General features: G+C 36.4%; 1 protein-coding gene and 1 long non-coding RNA gene across 2 annotated transcripts; one reads left to right on the top strand and one right to left on the bottom strand.

Moving 5' to 3' along the window:
• Window positions 1–917: 917 nt before the first annotated feature.
• Window positions 918–5864, bottom strand: LOC141783107 (uncharacterized). The gene is made up of 3 exons (XR_012597215.1): window positions 4951–5864; window positions 4168–4282; window positions 918–1288 (listed from the first exon to the last, which is right to left on the bottom strand). It is a non-coding gene; the product is annotated as an uncharacterized LOC141783107 (long non-coding RNA).
• Window positions 5865–6281: 417 nt separating this feature from the next.
• On the top strand, window positions 6282–15155 carry otx2b (orthodenticle homeobox 2b). Its single transcript, XM_074660116.1, has 4 exons — window positions 6282–6594; window positions 9094–9302; window positions 10841–10992; window positions 12567–15155. Exons 2-4 carry the CDS (start codon window positions 9206–9208, stop codon window positions 13203–13205), a joined length of 888 nt encoding a protein of 295 aa, XP_074516217.1. The 5' UTR covers window positions 6282–6594; window positions 9094–9205; the 3' UTR covers window positions 13206–15155.
• The last annotated feature ends 313 nt before the right edge of the window (window positions 15156–15468 follow it).

The following is a 15468-nucleotide window of genomic DNA, read 5'->3' as shown; positions in this document are numbered from 1 at the left end:
TTTTGAAATGAGCAGAAATGAGCAGATGTAATTTTGAGAACAAGGCAATTGAACTTTTTTGTGGAAAAACCATATCAGACACAAATTATTATTCAAAGCCGAGTATCTTATATGTCGTAAAACATGTCTGGAGGGTGCCTTTAAAATTGGACTCATTAGACTTGCATATTATTTAATACTTTGCAACAAGTATAAAACGATACAGCCGCACAGTTTTCTACTTAACTGTATTAATGCAAAGTATGAAGTACTTTACAAGGCACGATGGAGAAAAGAGAACCGCTTATTAATCTACGACTGTGGCTTTGATCAAATATACAGAGTTTAATAAACTGTACCTTCAGTGTGCGTGTGTACACTAACCCTCCTACCAGGGAGGTATAATCCACTAGAGGTTGTAATGCTCCAGTGCTGTTGGGGGGTCTGAGAGAATCCCTCTGGAGGCACGGTGGCTGACCCTATCACATATTCAGGTCAAATAAAAAGAAAGTGTTGAGAGAAAGGTTAAAACGTAGGAATCGTCTCCTCGCCAGATCTCCCAACCGACGGCCAAGATCGTCCCTTTCCCTGCCGGCAACACACACACACCTCACCCCCGAGAGGCAAGACAAGAAACCATTTGATAAATCATGAATAGTCACAGTTGTGCAAGTGCTGTGACCATTTCTAAAATTTATTATGGGGATTACACACAAAATCACACAATGTAACATTTTCAAATGTGTTATGAATGCCTCCCAGAATCCAATTCAAATCCTAGGTTACCAAATAAGCCTGAACAAATCCCCCACATTGAGTTCCTACTCCTTTGAAGACTTGAGAGGTCCGGTCTGCAGGGCAGGTTTTACCACGCCATGCAGACACCTCAGCACACAGAGGAGAAGGCTACTGGTGGCTAAGGTGGAGAGGAAGAGAGGAAAAGAGCAGGGTGGTGCTTTCACAATGGTAGTCTTTATTTGCACATTATATTTTAATTACTTCCAAGACAGAGAAAGAGCATGTTTTTAGCATAGATACCAAAATATAACATCAATTAAGAGTTACATTAGGCTGTAAAAAGAGGATGTTTAATATAAAAAAAACAGACAGTGATGTGTGTTTGTTGAAGAAGCAACAACTATCCAGATTGTGTGTTTAACACAGTTCAAGTTTAACCTTGAGGCAGTAGAGTCTTCTCCCGTCTTACATTTGTCCTTGTCTGTTTTTCCACCAGTCTTGACTTTGCCTCCTCATTGATGATCTGAAGGCGAGTGTGTTTAATTGCATCCGTTTGTTTGTTGGCGAACTCCTGCACAAACACAACACAAACAATTATGGCACTAATTAAAAGGCATGTCATATTAATGGAGAGAGCAAACTTGGCAAACACACACACACACACACACACACACACACACAAAGCCACGGCGTTATCGAGGCACCACGTTTGAATTCGAGGAGAAAATGCATGTGGAAAAATAAACCCAATAATTTCATGATCAGCACACCTTTTTCATTACAGAAGCACGGCACTAAAATAAACTAGAATACAGACTCATTCAACAGCATTTTCTATAATCATTTTAAGCAGAACTTTGAGCCAAAACTAAATTTGTGACATTGTGAATAATTGCATAAAGAGGTAAAATCCCAGATGCAAAGTGCTGCCTGGTGAATCCTGGTGAAAACTGGTGAAAACTGACACTGAATGGGGTCTTTTCCCCTTTAATCCCCGGGAGGAGACTGAATGTGTTTTGATGACCTTTAGGGTCAGTTACATGTTACATTACACAAAGGTTTAGCTCCTTTGTGATAAGAGAAGAGCACAGGGAAAACCCTCTGTTTAGACACCTTTCTCACTACGCACTGCACCTTTTTTTTTAAGCAAAGCAGCAGCAGCAGCAGCAGCAGTGGCAACGTATCTATCAAACCTGCCGGGCTAATTAAAATACAGCTTGTGATTATCCTACTTCAGCTCCTCTCTCTCTCTCTCTCTCTCTCTCTCTCTCTGTCACACACACACACACACACACACACACACACACACACACACACACACACACACACACACACACACCACATCTATCCACAATAATTACCTTCTATAGCCAGGTTTAAAAAAAAAAAAAACTAAAAAAAAAAGGATTGTAACCTCAGTGGTTTTTATCAACTTTGCTTATAGTGCTACACATGACATTAAAAAGAATAATAAAGAATTTTAAAAACATTATTACTACATATGTAAATTTTTCTCTCAAAATAATGACTCAGATATGTGATTCTGTAAACCCAGATTAGTTTAGTTTATTAGTTTTTGTACGGATCTAAATAATGATTTCACCTAATAGTTGAGGTATTAATGGCAACTTTCTGTGTTTAATAGCCAAAATTAAAAGAAGAGAAAAAATGTTGATAAAAGTAACTCTAAAGTAACTTATTGTTTTATAGTCAAAAGGCAATTTCGACTGAGGTTTGAATTAAAAAATGCATAAGAAAAAAGCTTTGCCTTGGAATTACAGATTATCTTCATTTATATATGAATTGACTTTCATGGATTTTATTCCTTTTTTTTCTGGCTCTTTTTTTTTAAGCTCAGAATGAATTCCACCAACACATTCCTCATATTCAGCCATGCGGATATCAAACAAGGAGGGAAAAAGGCAGAGGAGAGGAGAAAAAGGGCTGCCTGGATAGTTAGAAGATGTATGTATATATATAGACCTATGTGGTAAATAGGCAGATTTAAATTCACACAATTCACAATAAACATCTGTGATTTATTTTGCAAAAGAGAAAACATTTAAATCATCCTGTTTTTTTTTTATTTGTTCTTTTAAATTTTAAAACATACGTCTATCCATTGTATAATGTGTTGATTGTTTATTTCCATGCCTGGATAAGGTGCAGAGCAGGGAGGAGAAGGGGGGTGAATTATTCAATCTTGAAATAAGATTTTTCTTTTCTTTTGCTATCAAACAAGGGTCAAACATCCATGCCTTTGCAGTGCATTAGTAAAGATGTATAGGCTTCGCATTAACTGGTAGAAATCACAGGTTGGAGCCGGCCTGGTGAGAACCTCAGCCTCAGGTTGAGAGCAGCAGAGGAGGAGATAAAAGCCGTCGTCGTCAATTAGCCGGCAGTCAGCCAGAGGCGTTTAACTCCTTCTCCCTTTAAACGTCCTTTTAAGATACACAAAGTCCCTGCGGAGGGCCTGGCTGCACACTTTAATAAATTATTTAGCAATTTAAACGGTGAGATCCGTGCAGATAACTGCATCACACGTCAGGATTTTCCACGCAGCAGTTTGAAAGTCTCGCGTTTTAGGGTCCATTACCACATTACCATGCAGCTGCAGAAATATCATGAGCAAATATTCACAGACTTTTAGAATCAGAATCAGAATCAGAATGGTGTTTATTGCCAGGTGTAGGTGGTCGACACTAGGAATGTGCATTGGTTTCGTTGGTGCAAGTCAAAAAGTATAATAGCAAAAGAATAGATAAAAACGTTAGAATAAAATAAGAATAAAAAATTGAATTTCTACCAATATACAATATACAAAATAAGGTATAAACAAAAATAAACATTATATAAACAGATAGTGCAATTGTTACAAATGTTTATAGCTGCAAGCTGATTATTCCTATGTTGCATTCTCAATAGAGACTATAAAAGATCATATTATGGGCAGTATGTGTTAAAGGGGTGAAAGTAAAAGATTATACAACATTTTAAGTCTCTGTTAATTTAAACTTTACATAATAAACGTAATGCTTTTTAGGCTGATAGTGGAGTCTGTTGAGGTAAAAAATGTGGGAAGGCTAAACTGTGACCTTTGTGATGGTCATAAAGCAAACAGCAATATAATTAAAATACCCAAGACTTGGTTTGAAGCTGCCCTCTATAATATAGTCTAATGACATGTTCATTTTGAATCAGAATCAGAATCAGAAAGGAATTTGCATTGTTTTTTTTGGTGCAAGTAAGCAGTATAATAACAAAAATAATAGATAAAAACGTTAGAAAAAAATAAGAATAAATCAACATAAACAGGTGAATTTGTGATTTTCACTCTACTTTTTTTCATCCTATTAAATTATAAAATACATGTGTATTATCCGGCAATAAAAACATAAATAAACATAAATAAAAACACACACAAAAAAATAAACAAACAGAGATAGATACCTGAATGTGTTGCAGTTCCTCGCCCCTCAGACTCAAAGCAAAACTTTTTCCTCTGCAGTTTAAAAGAAATCCAGGGTTACGATCCATTCAGCTCCATTCTTCCGCTGATCGAAATCTGTCAAAAGAGATGTCACTGAGTTTGTGAAGTTGATAAGATGTTGTATACCAGTTTGTGTGTGAGTCTGCAGCAGCTCTGAGTGGAAACCAGTTCTCCCAGCAGCTGCTGTCACTGCACCTTTGACTCTGCATGGCCTTCCACAAGATCGAGCCACAGAGAGAGGCAAAATGACGATTCATAAAAGCCCACGGTCTGCCTGTGTTTATAAATCTAAATCAATATTCAAATCTGTTTGAAGTGAGCGCGTGTGTCCGTGCAAGCGCGCAATGTGTGTGTGTGTGTGTGTGTGTGTGTGTGTGTGTGTGTGTGTGTGTGTGTGCGTGTGTGTGTGTGTGTGTGTGTGTGTGTAGGTGTTCCGCAAAGCCTCTTAAGATGAGACATTTACCAAGCCGTGACAAAAACCTTCGGCATATTATTTTGAGATGGGCACGCAGGTTCAAAAATTCAAGTGACATAGAGGAAGCTTATTTGTCCCTCTCTCAGCTTGTACTGTAGGTCCTCCAGTAAATAAGAAATCAGATGGACTAAATGGCTATTATAATATCACATTTAAAAAAAAAAAAAAAATTGCTATTATTATTATTATTATTACATGATATTATTGTACAATGTTAAAACACAAAACATGCACTATGTTATAATCGAAAATAAAAACAGGCCTTTACCTTCATATTTCTCTTCTTTCACATCTTCCTCTTGCGTGTCAAGTGGAATAAATGAAAATGTCTCCATCAGCAGAAGAGGCCTCTATCTGCCTCTATTTGCCCGCTACATGCCTCCTCATCTCCGGCTGCATGCACACTGCAGCTCCGGTGCTACATGGAAGTCATCGGTGTCTCGGTGTGTCTCGGTGGGAACTCCTCTGTAAATATTGTGGGTGATTTTTTGGCGCAGGCCCGTGTGAGGCTGATGGGAGCAGACTGGCTGGCTCTGTGGATGGGAGGACACTTTTAAGAAAATAAGTCGCTCTAAATCCCCTTTTTTTGCGACGCGCTGGAATGTGAGAGGAGGACGGTGCAGCCTTCACATGGAGAGATCTCTGCTGCAGTCCAGCACATTGTTTTTTTCACTCTTTTTTGTCACATAATTATTTTTACATTTATAATTATTATGATTATTATTTATAATTATTATTATTTATTTAATTATTATTTTTATACAGACCTATAAATAGCCTCATAAATAAAATAAATTCATGTTAAAAATACATTCTATATTCCTCGATTGTCTGGAACTTTTTTATTATGAATAAATCTGAAAAATTAAATATTGGATGACTTTTTATACGCACTCAATGAAGATAAGTCATGCATTGGAAAATATATATATATTTTTAATTATGAGTTTATTCGCACTACTAATATATGTGCATACATTATGTTTTCAGATGTATTTGCACTATCTGTTTATATCATGTTTATAGCTTATTTTGTATATTGTATATTGGTAGAAATTCAATTTTTGTATTCTTATTTTATTCTAACGTTTTTATCTATTCTTTTGTTATTATACTGTTAATAACTTGCACCAACAAAACCAAAGCAAATTCCTAGTGTATACCTCTTACACCTGGCAATAAACACGATTCTGATTCTGATTCTGATTTATCAGCCGCCCAGCCTTCATGTAACTTTCCTCAGTTCAATGCATCCACTAGATAAGGGCGATGTCGAATATAAAATGCAATAAAAATATGACTACAACTGACTTTTTCCCCGGTTTTAAACTCCACTTCTCCACATCCACCGGCATATACCGTTTATTTATTATCAATGCAGTGGGATGGTGGATGTTGTCAGTCGCCCTCTCGCTGCCATTGGCTGAGGACTGTGCGTCAAAAAAAAGTAGCTGGAGACATTTGTTTCTCCAGAAGAAAAAAAAAAAGAAAAAGGGAAAAAAAAAAAAATCCTCATCCTCCCCACCGGTGTGAGAGACGGAGACAGAGACAGACCTCAGCTCAGTCCTGCGGCTCCTATTGGCTGGCAGTTTGTACAAAATCCAACTCAAAGCACTTCACTCACAACACACCAACAATCCTAAAGGCGTTCATGCAGCCTCCTCCATCACTCTGCAGCTCTAGCACCGCTCAGAAACCCGATGCAGACGCTCAACATTTACCTTTTATCCGTTTCACTGTTGTTCTGCATCTGAAAAAAGAAGAAGACTGCTGCTTCTGCTTCTTCTGCTTCTGCTTCTTCTTGCTTTGGTGTTTTTTTATGCGCCAGGACGCCGTTCATCTGCACTGAGTTGTATTATTTCTCCTGGAGGGAACCAAGTAGACAAAGAACTTTACAGTCGTCGATAACAGGGTAAGTTTGCCTTTTATTACTAGTAGAAGTAGTATTATTATTAAAATCATCCTTATTATTATTATAATTACTAGTATTATCATCATTATTATTATCATTATATCAAAATAAGGAATCAAGATAGAGTCAAAGAAGTAAAACACAATTAGAAGCCTAACCACACCTGTTATATAACTACATTTAAAAAGGTTTACAAAATATTTTTTCTTTAAAAGAGGGAACGTTAAAATAAAATCTATGAAGACACTCAAAGGAAACGCCAGTGAGAAAACTATATAGGCTGCAGATGAAGGCTAAACCTTCTTATAAAACTCTGCCTTTTTTATTTGAGCAGAGCACAGATAGGTGTGTCTGCACCAAACCCTTTTAGATTAATATAAATCGACATAAATGATGTAAAAAAAAAACTAAACTAAAACATGTATAGATGCATAGAGGATCCGATAATTATAGTGGCAAATTGATGAAGTTACACCATGATAGTCTGCTAATGGAAACAAAGACAGATTCAAAGCTTTTCCGATATTTTAATTGTCTTTTTTTATAATACTGGTATGATTCATGGAGCTTTTATTTGACAAAATGTCACAGTCTCTCTACCGAGGAGTCCACATTCAATGAGTGAAGTTTCAACTTAAAACCTTAATTAATTTCATACTGCACACTTTGTTTGTTTCACGATGTGAATTTACAGACAAAATAAGGCAATAATAAAAAATTTATAATTGTGGAGGATTGAGGCTGAAAGCTGCACTGAAAAAGAAAGAACATTTAGGCCTACTATAGAAATAATGTTCCTGGGCCTTTTTCTCTGTGCTGGCTCTCCTCTGCCTCCAGAGACGAAATCATTTAGAGGACAATAAACCAACATGTCACATTTCATATATTTCACTCCTGTTTCGAGGATCTTGTGATCTGATGCGTAATTTGGGAGTTTTTAAATAAAGAAACATTTATTATAAGAATTAAATGTCTCCTCTGTGGTTTAATTTTTTTCTGCAAAGTGCTGATGATTATTCAGACTAAAAAAAAAATATGATTACAGTACAGCTGCTGATTTTAAGGAGCCTGAAGCACTTTATTTGGGTTGTATAGACACCAAACTGCAGCTCCACTATAAATGCCACTCGGATTATCTCATTAATTCATCAACAGAAAAAAAAAACACATTTATCATAATTAATTCTTGGACAGGATGATTATTATTATTGAGCGGCTGTGTGCAACTGGTAGACGGGTGTGTGTGTGTTTTAAGTGTGACAGATTGGGATGAGGGGGTTAAAACCGTTGGATGTTGAAAAAAAAAGCAACTAATCAAGACGCTCAGTGGGGAGAGAAGCTGAGGGTCAGTGAAGTTGAAGTGACAGCAATCACACATTTACCAATCAACATCACATCTAGTGCTATTTAAACAACTGTTCAATATGGAGGCACGTCCTTTTTTTTTTTTACTGAATTAAAGCTTTTCAGCATCAAATAATCTCGTGTTTTTAAATAAAAATGTCATATAGAAGACTGAGATAAGCAGCCTATATTAACATATAACGGCGCACTTTCATAGACTAAGCTACTGGAGTTGCCCTGCACTATACTCATTTTTAACAGTCCCTTCTGCACTATATTCACTTTTTTAAATAGTCGTGTATCACAGCTGTTACCCTGCACTATATTCAGTTTTAACAGTTTTCTTCATCTCCTTATATTTTTATATCTGGTATATTTTTTTTTGCACTTTGTACTTCGTACTACTAACTTTTTTACTGCCTTTTTACTAACATGTTTTGCACTTTGGAACTGTGATGCTGGAAACTTGAATTTCCCTCGGGATCAGTAAAGTTATTATCACTATTCGTTTAATGAAAGCTTTTCAGAATCAAATAATCTCGTGTTTTGAAATAAAAAAAATTCAAATGATTTTCATTCCAAATTGCCTTGAAAATTCATAGCAATGTTGTTGTTTTTTTGTTTTTTAAAAAAAGGGTACCAAATGCCATTTTTATTCAGCAGTTCAGGAATAGTATTTAAATCATCTTAAATTGATGATTATTTATGTTGACTGTGCATGTTTTTATAGAATATGTTTCTATAACATCAATTCAGTTTCTTTCTTCACTTCCCACTGATTTATATTTCTAAACAAAACTTTACATAACATATGTAATAATAATAATGTAATAGAGCCAAACAAACCGAAACAAAGCCAAATATAAAGTAAATAGCTTATTTTTTTAAGTTTTTATTTTAAAGTCAAAAGTTCCTATATTTAATTTGTATTGTCCTTCATAGGAGCCAGTGTCTTTAATTGAACTTTCAACTGACTTGTTGCAATTATAGTGTATTGCTTTTTGTGTGTGGGAGGAGGTAGTGGAGGAAGTTGTAGAGAAGAGGACAGCTGGAGATGTGCTTGGCGCTTTTTGGAGAGAGGAGGCTTATTTCTATATCTCCTCACAAGATGCATCTTTATCGGTGTCTTCTTCTCTTGTCGTTTTGTTGGAACAGGTTCCCGGTGTAACACGGACCACGCAGCGAGCAGAAGACACCAAGTTCATATCAGGAGCTCCATCCACTTTTCAAAATTTTTTCCAACTTCAGCCCTCAGACTAACATTAGCATGATGTCGTATCTAAAGCAACCACCTTACACAGTCAATGGCCTCAGCTTAACTACATCCGGAATGGACCTTTTGCATCCATCAGTGGGCTATCCAGGTGGGTGGAAACTTTTTTGAAGAATAAATATAAGGAGTGATGAGAGAACAGTAATGGACTGGGAATGGTACAGTATGTAATCAGGACCTATTTTAAAGCGTCTAAATCTAATGACTTCTACATTTTGGGAGATACAGCACAGACGAGTATTATGAAGAAAATCCAACATTAGGTTATTCTAACAAACTTCTTTTGCAAACGCACTGAACTTGAAGGGAACAGAAGTCTCCTTTTGTGTGATTTTATTTTTTAGATGTGCCTTTCGAATGAATTACTGCTTTGATTTCTGCTCAAGCTGCATTATTTTTTTTGGCATATTAGATGCACACTGTTAACAATTGCTGTTAATTTACAGCAGGATTTCAGCAGTATTAACCTGTTATTGCTACAAAAGAAAACCTGTTAAATTACGCTCATAGGCCGTTTTTTAACTGAACTATAATGCATTCTTAAAAAGCAGCACTTTACTGCTGATCAACTGTCTAAAGTATCATAAGTAACAGTTTCATGCAGTATTTTTTTAATTCTGGGACCTGATCTGCACATGTGAGGCTTGTACATTGTACATGATTGTAAAATCAGTGAATTAGCTTTATTGTTCTTCACTCACATGTTGTTATGGTTTGCATTCTGTGCTTGTAGCCAGCTATAGACAGACATTTTTGGGAAAAGTGTCAACAAATCTATTATAGCCTTTTTCCTAACAAGTGCCTTTAATTGTATTTAATGTGACTATTCCGATGTCTGTAACCTGCTAAGTCTATTCATCTAGGCACAAAATAATGTTTATTAAAATGTATGTAAAAAAATAAATAGTGCATTAAAACAAATCAGTAAGATAATGTAAAAGAAAGGTGACAAAACAGCTATATAATGTATCTTTAAACAGTAAATTAACTGTAAAATACTGTGAAATTAATTAAAAAAAACAGTTCAAACTGTATTTTTCATTAACAGTACAAAGCTGTAAATTTCAGCGACAGTATAATAATGTTAATTTTACAGTAACATAAAGGCAACCTTGCTGCCAGTTCTTTACTGTTATTTTACTGGAACGTCGAGTGCTACAATGTGTCACCGGCGTTCTAATTCTCACAGGACTCGTGCGTAATTACGCAAACAACAACAACAAATATATATCATATTAGAGATCTGCCTTTGATGACTTTTGATCTTTTTTACTTGCTTTTATGTTTTTTTTTATGGATACATAAGTAAATAAACTTATTTAAGTTAAATTTACTTTTTTTACTTGTAGCAACACCGCGGAAGAATTTGTTTCCACTGATTTTTTTTTAACCACATAACCTGCCCTTAGAGGTGATATAAGGTAGCAGATGCCACTGCAAATTGTAAGTTTTCTTTCACTAGTACCAAAAAAAGTATTTTTTTTATTATACCACATGGATTAATAGATATCATGTTAGAGATCTGCCTTTGATGACTTTTGATCTTTTTTACTTGCTTTACATGGTTTTTTTTATGGATACATAAGTAAATAAACGTATTTAAGTTAAATGTACTTTTTTTACTTGTAGCAACGCCACGGAAGCAGAGGCGTGAGAGGACTACTTTTACGCGCGCGCAGCTCGACATTCTGGAGGCGTTGTTCGGCAAAACTCGGTACCCGGACATATTCATGCGCGAGGAGGTGGCGCTGAAAATCAATCTACCTGAGTCCAGAGTACAAGTGAGTCAAACACAACATCAGACAGATTTGGAAATGATCATCGATATATAGATAAATATTTTAGATGTGGGAAAAAAATAAAAAAATAAGTTGTTATTTGTGAGACTAAAGCAAAAGTGTCACTTTGGGTCTAACACATTTTGTAGTGTTTAAACAACTATTGTATAGATTTAACAATGTGGAAAAAAATAGTTTACGTAGACTACACCTACATCTCATTTACGGGGAATAAATATGAAACTAAATTTGGTCGAACGATATTGTTAAATACTGATTTTATATCTGCACTGCAAAAAAAACCACTCGTCTTAACCTGTGACTGACAGTATAGGTAAAGCTCAGCATTTTGTCTTCCTTAAATCAGGTGGAAAACTTTTGCCAGTGCGGTGAGATAATTCCACTTAACGGTAGATTCCTGTTCCTGCGAGAATTTGAGCAATAAAATGAGACCGACCGATGGGCACTGTATGACATTAATTGACAGAAATTCCCTGAAGGACAAATAGGAATATCCCACCTGGAATTAGAAAATGCTTAATGCCTGAAAACACATGAAACAATTGCTGTATTCTGTTTAAGTCTGGGGGAAAAAAATCTATATCAAATTTTGATCATGAATCATAATTTTTGTTTAACCACATAACCTGACAGAATAATGGTCACTGGCCTTTATTTGACAAATGTGCCCTTAGAAGTGATATGTAGCAGATACCACTGCAAATTGTAAGTTTTCGTTCACTAGTACAAAAAAAAAGTATAGAAACATCTTGATTTGGACTGAAAGCAAATTAATGAATCAGTCTTTTTTTTTTTATATACCACATGGCTTAATATAAACTGGATATTATTTGCAGTGGAAACAACTGTTTGCGCTCCAAATATTCGAGAAAAAAATAGAGTTTGGGTTGTATTTACACTATAAGTAAGGGGATCTAACGACAATAGCGTGTACCATTATGTGACTCCTTAAATCAAGTGGAAAACTTTTGCCAGTGGGGTTAGATAATTCCACTTAACGGTAGATTCCTGTTCCTGCGAGAATTTGAGCAATAAAATGAGACCGATCAGTCCACTTGTAACAAACAAAAGTATAGAAACATCTTGATTTGGACTGAAAGCAAATTAATGAATCAGTCTTTTTTTTATACCACAGGTAGAAATTCATTTTTTTTATTCTTATTTGATTCTAACGTTTTTATCTATTCTTTTGTTATTATACTGTTTAACTTTCACCAACAAAACCAAAGCAAATTCCTAGTTTATACCTCTTACACCTGGCAATAAACACGATTCTGATCTGATTCTAATTCCGGTTCTGATTCTGATTCTAATTCTGATTCTGATTCTGATTCTAATTCTAATTCTAATTCTGATTCTGATTCTAATTCTGATTCTAATTCTGATTCTGATTCTGATGGCTTAATAAAAACTAGATATTATTTGCAGTGGAAACAACTGTTTTGCGCTCCAAATATTCGAGAAAAAAGTAGAGTTTGGGTTGTATTTACACTATAAATAAGTAAAGGGATCTAACGACACTAACTTTGTACCATTATGTGACTTCTTTCTTCCAGGTGTGGTTTAAGAACCGGCGGGCAAAGTGTCGCCAGCAGCAGCAGCAGCAGCAGAACGGAGGCCAGAACAAGGTGCGACCTGCCAAGAAGAAAAGTTCCCCAACCAGAGAAGTGAGCTCAGAGAGCGGAGCCAGCGGCCAGTTCACTCCTCCAACCAGCACCACCACGGTCCCAGCACCCATCTCCACCACCACCACCACCGGCCCAGTGTCCATCTGGAGCCCTGCGTCCATCTCTCCTCTGTCAGACCCGCTGTCTACCTCCTCCTCCTGCATGCAGAGGTCTTACCCCATGACCTACACGCAGGCCTCGGGCTACAGCCAGAGCTACGCCGGCTCCACGTCCTACTTCGGCGGCATGGACTGCGGCTCTTACCTCGCTCCCATGCACCACCAGCTGTCAGCAGGACCAGGATCAACTCTCAGTCCGATGGGCAGCACAGCGGCGGTCACAAGCCATCTGAACCAGTCTCCTGCGTCCATCTCCAGCCAGGGCTACGGAGCGTCCGGCCTGGGCTTCAACTCCACAGCAGACTGCCTGGATTATAAGGACCAAGCTGCGTCGTGGAAGCTGAACTTCAATGCAGATTGCTTGGATTATAAGGATCAAACTTCCTCGTGGAAATTCCAGGTCCTGTGAAAACAGAGCTGTCAAAAAAAAGTGCACAAACAGTGACATCACATCAGACACAGGCGCTGCCATCCTTCAATAAAAACACTGGTTCTTGGTTGTTAAAACAGGGCTCTCTCAGTGGGCCTCTGTTTTTTTGGCATGATGGGTCTTTGGTCCTCCTAGAGGAGAGGTTTAATTTATTTTAGCACTGGCAAAGAGATTTCCCCCCCTTTCATTCACAGGTTGTAGCCCCTCATCCATGTCTGTCAGTGTGTGCCTCTGTGCGTAAAAGAAAAAAAAACACCTGTTGAGGGCAACACATGAGAGTGGACTCTGAAAGAAAAAGTACAACACACAGCCAAGGAACTAATGTTGATCCAAGAACAAAAACTCACCATCATTCTCCTGGTGAAGTGCTCAGGCTGGCTGGACAGACCTCCTGTAAGGCTTCTGTTCTGACACCAACCTGCTGTGCAGAAAAGACATGAGGATTGGTGTGTGTGGACATGGATGCACTACTTTAAGAAAAAAAAGTGTTTATAAGGAATCAATATGTAGTTTCTAAGAGACAATCAGTGTGTGTCTTATATAAATGGTACATATGTGTTTTTTTTATCTGTGCTAGCCTTCGAAACTGTGATCTGTTGTATTATTGTATGCAATTTGTGAGCCCCCCTCTCGCATCAGACTCTCTCTGCTGTGATTTTAATAGATTTCTAACTTTTTTTGAACAATATGCTAATGGTTAAAAATTGCCCCAGCATCACAAAGAGAGAGGAGACTTTTCCAAGCACATGGTAGTTAATAATCCAGAGTTATAGCCAATACTGGAAATGACTCTCTGCTGCTGCTGAGAGCTCCACACTTTGCTCCCCTCCATTGATCTCAACACACGGTGATTGTGGATCCTTTACTGGCTCCAAAGATGGTGTGACCTCACCGCTGAAAAGACATGAATAAAGGTCCTGTGAGCTTACTCTTTCATCAAGAAACCGTCTGTGTGTGCGTGCATGTGCATGTGTGTGTGGTGAAGGGAGGAGAAAATGGTGTGTGTAAAGCTAAGCTTGGGTATTTTTTAGATGGTTTATTTAAGTTACAGGAATATTCTTAAAGACACAATTACAAATTAATAATGGAAAAATAAACATTTTATCACATTATATACCAACCGAAATAATAGTGAGTAAAAACCAATAGGGTAAAACTTATGATAATGACTATTTTTTTTATCTTAAATAGGCATAACTTAAAAATCAGACTCAATATTTGGGGATAAATAAAAAATAAAATACATAAATAATCAATTTATAAATAATAAATAAAATAAAAATGAAGTTACAGAAATATTCTTAAACACACACAACTTAAAAAAATAATAATGAAAAAATAAATTAAGTAACATTTTATCACATTATATACCAAACGAAATAGTGAGTAAAAACCAATAGAGTAAAGACTTATGATAATGACTCGAATTTTTATCTTAAATAGGCATAATTTAAAAATCAGAATCAATATTTTGGGATAAATAAAATTTTTAAAAATCACAGATTTAATTAGAACACAAAGGCTTTTTTTCAAAAAAGGAGGACGGCAGTTTTGCATGTGTGTTAATTAGACTAATAATTACTTCTCAACCACACCGTTACCTCATGCATCATTAGTTACTCCAACATATGTGATATTATCAAAACTAACTAAATCATATATTAGATTCAATTCAATTCAATTCAATTCAAACAACTTTATTAATCCCTCTAGGGGCAATTGGTTTGGAGCAGCTTGTACATAAAAAACAGAGATAAACATAGTGACACACAACAACAACAACAACAATAATATATGTAAACTAAAAATATATATAAAACAGGACCCAAAACGATTACTGATGTAAATTAGACTAACTAATAAATAAATAGTCTGAACAAGAACAACAGAAGGACCAGTTTAATAAAGGATAAAAGGATAAAAGTCCATTGTATATATATATTGTATAGTAATAAGGGAGGATACATCCCAAAAAAATCCTTTAACGAAAAATAGTGGAATTAGTCAAAACATGAATATGGGTCATAGTTTATTATCCTGTGCTCATGTAGCGAAATTAACCTATTTTTCCCTTTCTGGTAGTTGAATTCAGATCATCTCAACACAAAGAGAGCGTGCGTTTTGAGAAAGCAGTGTTTAATCCAAGAGAGCCTCCAAGAGATGTTAATCCTAATATTTGACCTGCGGGGGTTTCTCTGAGGCCCCAAATCAAAGAAGCACCTCATGGGTTTACAAGCCTGAT

This window comes from Sebastes fasciatus, chromosome 15 (genome assembly GCF_043250625.1).
Source record: "Sebastes fasciatus isolate fSebFas1 chromosome 15, fSebFas1.pri, whole genome shotgun sequence".
NCBI classification, from domain to species: Eukaryota; Metazoa; Chordata; class Actinopteri; order Perciformes; family Sebastidae; genus Sebastes; species Sebastes fasciatus.
The sequence above is the reverse complement of the archived record's forward strand: the minus strand, read 5'-3'. Positions and strand labels throughout refer to the sequence as shown.

Bases quoted from the DNA above. Each gene is read 5' to 3' on its own strand.
- otx2b (XM_074660116.1), top strand. From the start codon at position 9,206: ATGATGTCGTATCTAAAGCAACCACCTTACACAGTCAATGGCCTCAGC. The intron at 9,303-10,840 runs GTGGGTGGAAAC...TTTTACTTGTAG, and splicing joins TCCATCAGTGGGCTATCCAG to CAACGCCACGGAAGCAGAGG. The intron at 10,993-12,566 runs GTGAGTCAAACA...TCTTTCTTCCAG, and splicing joins TACCTGAGTCCAGAGTACAA to GTGTGGTTTAAGAACCGGCG.